Genomic DNA, 4,699 nt, shown 5'->3' on the forward strand with positions numbered 1-4,699 from the left:
ACTATGGTAAATGATGAAGTTACCACTCATCTGTTAACACTTAGATCACCAGAAGAGAATGGGTTCAATAACCAAAGGTTCCATGTACTTTCCAGATACCATAGGCTTTCATATGCACTTTGGTCTGCCAGTTACATCATGTGCCTTCCTTGTTTCTTTTCTCTCCTGAACATTTAAGGGTTTACTTCCTCCATCTGCATATGGAGCACAGACTCTGTCGTTTTTCCTAGGTCTTCTGCTCTTTCATATCCTGTCTTTGTTTACTGTGTGTGAGTATTCCAAGAGCTCACAGTTGGGGAATCTTCACAGACTAGTAATACCCATTATGGTAAGTGTGGAACCACAGGTGTGAAGGTCTGTCCCTGTGGGTTGCATACATGCTACCCATTTTTTGATAAAGTTTTGGTACCTTAACTAAAACAGTACTTTGAAGTAAATGCTGTAGAAATTATATGCCATGATTTCTAAGGCTAAATTTTAGAGTGGTGGTAATCATCCTAGATCCATAGTAAATATGTTTATTTATTACTGCTCCATGGAACCTCTCCAAACCTCTGTTGTTGGCTAGGGTACTTGAAAATATAGGAAGCTGCTCTCTTGAACATCACAAAAACCCAAACCAAACCCCAAACAAACAAAAAACCTCCAACGGGGAGATGTGCTTTAGCTTTGTCACAGAAGGCCTTGATGCTAGAAGAAGAATCTCTGAACTATACTGTTCTTTACCAAACCAGGCAGTGCTTGTCCACAAAGTCCGAGTCAGCCCTGGGTCTCCGTGTGTCTGCCTCCTTTATTCACGATACTTCCAGGAGCTCAAAGGAGTTCGAAGTGTCATTCATGTTTTTGAGACGGCAAGAGAGTTTAACGCGATTTTAAAATGCTGCCTTTTCACTCTTGGACGCTTGAGGACTTCGGGAGGAATTTAGAGCCTTTTTGCCCTCGGGGCGTGAGCCCCGCCATCCCCTTGTTTATTTCGGCTCCGCTGTAGGGCGGGCGGGAGAGGACCGGGCAAAGATCGGAGTAGCACCGCATCGAGCGCGACCAACGCGGCTCGTTCGGGAGGGCGGCCAGTGCCGGCGCGACCCCCGTCCCCGCCCGCACGCCCACCCCGCGCCGGGGAAGGGTGTTCCCGGGGCGGGCGAAGGGCGGGAAGGGGGACGGGTTATCGAGAGGCAAAATCGGCGGCTGTCGGCACAGAGCGAGCGCGCGTTCCGTGCCGGCGGCTGGGACTCCTCGTCCGCCTCTGGCCATGGGGCTGCAGCCCCGGCGCGCCGCGGGGCCCTGCCCGCCCGCGGGGAGAAGCGCCGCCCTGCCCGGAGCGCGCTCCGCTCCTCCCTGGGCCCGCAGCGACGAGCCGGAGGGAACTCCCGGGCGCCCCGCCACGCTGCCGCCCCTCCTGCCGGCCATCCTGCCGACCCCCTCCGCTTCCCCCGCTGCCGCCCGGGCGCAGCCCAAGAAGCCGCCGCCGGCCGCCTCGGCCCCCAAGAAGGCAGCGCCTCGGCCCTCAGAGGAGAAGGCGGCGAGGAAGGCGCGGGGGGCGCCCCCGGAGCGGCCGGGCCCCCTCTCCAGCTCCTGGCCCTGCTCGTCCCTGCAGCGGCCGCCGCCGCGGAGACCGCCGGCCGAGCGGGCGGCGCGGCCCCAGCCCACCCCGCCGCAGCCGCGGGGCCGCCCGGGGGCGCCGGGGGCGGGCAGCCGCTCCTGCGAGAGCCTCGGCGGGGCGCCGGGGGAGGCGGCGGGGCGCTTCTCGCTCAGCCTGCCCCCGGAGGCCATCCGGGTGCTGCAGCGCCGCAGCCTGGAGCGGCAGCGGGGGCAGCCCGCACCCTCCCCCGCCGGCAGAGCCGCCCCGGCCCGGCGCGGCGACCTGCGCGCTCTGCTGAAGGTTTCGCTGCTCAACGACCGGCACCGCTACGACGACGAGGAGTACGAGGAGGAGGAGGCGGGGGCCGCGGCGGACGAGGGGCTGGTGCGGAAATGCACCGAGTGGCTGCGCGGCGTGGAGAGCGCGGCCGGCCGCGACCACCCGGACCGGCTGGAGACGCTGCCGCACTTGGGCACCCTCTGAGCCCCGCCGGGAGCGGGGAGCGGCGCGGCGGGACTGCCGGAGCGGTCGGACCGGGGGGAGGTGGGGCCGCCGTCCGCGATGTCGTGTTCCGTGTGGTGTTGTCGGCTCCCTGGCAGCCCGGGCGGGTGGCGGCAGGGGCCGGGCAGAGCGGAGCCCCTGGCCCAGGGCCCATCCTCGGGGCGCCGCCGCCGCCGCCGCCGCCGCCGGGGCGAGGGACAAAGGAGCGGCGCCGGCATCCGCCCGCCGGTGTCCGGGCGCTGGGAGGGAGGGCACCGGCTGGGGGCGTCCTGCCTCCACCCTCGCGGTTTTTTTAAAGGTTTCTGACTACTTTATAAAATGTGCGTAATGGTTTTGTATATTTGTACATAAAAGTTCATTTTTATTTATTTGAATAAAGGACTCTTGTGTTGCGGTAGCCTTTGCGCCTTGGTAGCTTCGCGTTGGGCTGTCCCAGCCTGGCGGTGTCCGCTGTCTCGGTGTCCCTAAGGTAAGGATGGCGGGCTGGTCGCCGTGCGGAGAGCCTGTGCCGCTCACACGTTTGCTGCTCCTCGCTGCAGTCGCCGACACCTCGTCCCAGGGAAACGCGGATTCGGCGGGGCGGCGGAGGCTGGGGACTGAGAAGGGGCGAGCCCGTCGCTGCTGGGGGCGGATGGCAGCAGTGCCGGCCACCGCGCCCGTGGTGAGCCCTGCCCGGGGAGACACGGGGACAGCGGGAGCAGGATGGGGCGGTGCGGGCGGCCGAACCGGAGAGGAGCGGCTGGGTCCGTGCAAGGGCTTGGCGATTTCATCCCCTCCCAGGCAGTAATTCAGATACATCCGACCTTTCGAGCTGCTGCCAATGTACGAGGTGGAATAGGAGGAAAGGAGGGAGGGAGCACAGAGGCAGCATCCTTTGTCAGCGTACCCCGGTCTCCCATCCCCGGGGCCCGCTGCAGCCTTCCCCGCTCCGGGCTATGGCCGTGCCTGAGGCTCTTCCGAGCCCTGCATGTTGGGAGAGGCGAGGAGGGGGCTGGAGAGGCCAAGTGTACAGAAATTACCGGCGGAAAGGGAAGGGTAAGCCTTTACCAGGCTTACAGTGTCTCGGCCACCTACTGTTGCTCTTGCATTGTTGTTATCCAGCTTCCTAGAACAACAGTCAGACCTGAGCATTGATTCTGTAAGTATTTTGCAAATGAATGTTTGAGCACGTAGGAACACGTTCAGTTGAATTTACTTAGCGGAGTAAAAAAAAAAGTTTAGTGCCACAAATTGGGTATTATAAATTTCACTAAGACGTCAGTTGTTTACACCAATTGGTGTCTGTGCTGACTTCCATTAAATCGTGTGCGATAAACCTTTCTGTATATTAGTTGCACGGTGTAGCCATGCGCTGCATTTTGTTTTGCTCCATGTTTGTTCAAGTATCTTTTTCTTTTTTTATTCACCTGAAACTTAAGGAATTACTGGGGAGACGATTTGAGAAAAGATTTATTTATTAAATGCATTGATACTGCCATTAAAAACAAAAAAAAAAGAACCAGTATAAGGCAATTGTGAAATAGCTATGCTCAAAGGCCAGAGACAAAAGCATGGGGCATGAAAATTTGTGGAGACTATTTCTACTTCATTTAAACAAATGTAGAGTCATTTGTAGTGATAGCTATGAAACACATGCATTTTCATATAATTTTAGCTGAGTTTGCATGTAGTTCTGTCATATTACTAGTTATCATTAACATCTTCAAGTAAATCTGCCTCAACAATTGCAAATTTCTTGCCAAATTTAATATATGCTGGATTGATGTCAGAACCACTTTTTGTTGTTGTTTTTCCCTCTTCTAACAATGATGGAAATGCTAGTAGTTGAGTTGTTAGCTGAGTTTTCTTTTTGTTTCACTTTTGGGAACATGAGTTTATAAATGAGCATCCTGGACTCCTAGCATTGTTCCTTAAAGTGCTCCATGATTTCATATTAATTACAATCAGTATCTCCAGTTGCGCTGAAATGTGCTTCACTCATTGAGGGCTGAAGCATGTTAAAGCTTACTTGTAAGGCTGAAAGCTGCTTTGTTCAGAGTCTGAAGTGTGGCAAAAAAATTCAATAAATTTGAATGCACAGCTACAGTAAATGCAGTGTGAACTGGGGGTAAGAGGGGCTGGAATTGAAGGGCTGCCAACTCTGAAAAATAAAGAACCTGCTCCTAGAATGAAGAATTTGAGAACTTGGGACTTGCCTGGATAGATTTGGCTTATTTATTTATTTCCCCTAAAGAATTTATTTGAACAAAGCTGATCATGCAGCTAAGACCTTTATTGTTAGGTAAGTCATTGTGCATGGTAACTGGAAACGGGCCTGAGATGAGCTCATCCCAAAATGAGGTTATACAGTCCTGATCTTGGTTTGGATGCTAAGAGCCACTGGACTCTCTGGAGTCACATAACTAATGTCTGCTTGGAATAGTATTCCAATTCCTTCACCAAATGGTAACATCAAGGTTTATTGTTTTCGGTATTTCCACCTTTCTGCTCTCTTTGCATGAGAAATTATGCCCTCAGTGTTCTGAATACTTTCAGCTGAAATGCCTAGAAATCTTACAAGTGGTACTGAAATAGACAGAGGAAGTTAATTCCTACAAACCAGCAGGAACTTCTGTTCCT

The 4,699-nt window shown here is 54.7% G+C and overlaps 1 protein-coding gene across 1 annotated transcript; it reads left to right on the top strand.

The window, feature by feature from the left end:
* Positions 1–1,108: 1,108 nt before the first annotated feature.
* PRR18 (proline rich 18) lies at positions 1,109–2,477 on the top strand. Its single transcript, XM_058835138.1, has one exon. It carries the CDS (start codon positions 1,250–1,252, stop codon positions 2,060–2,062), a length of 813 nt encoding a protein of 270 aa, XP_058691121.1. The 5' UTR covers positions 1,109–1,249; the 3' UTR covers positions 2,063–2,477.
* The last annotated feature ends 2,222 nt before the right edge of the window (positions 2,478–4,699 follow it).

Source organism: Poecile atricapillus, chromosome 3 (genome assembly GCF_030490865.1).
Source record: "Poecile atricapillus isolate bPoeAtr1 chromosome 3, bPoeAtr1.hap1, whole genome shotgun sequence".
NCBI classification, from domain to species: domain Eukaryota; kingdom Metazoa; phylum Chordata; class Aves; order Passeriformes; family Paridae; genus Poecile; species Poecile atricapillus.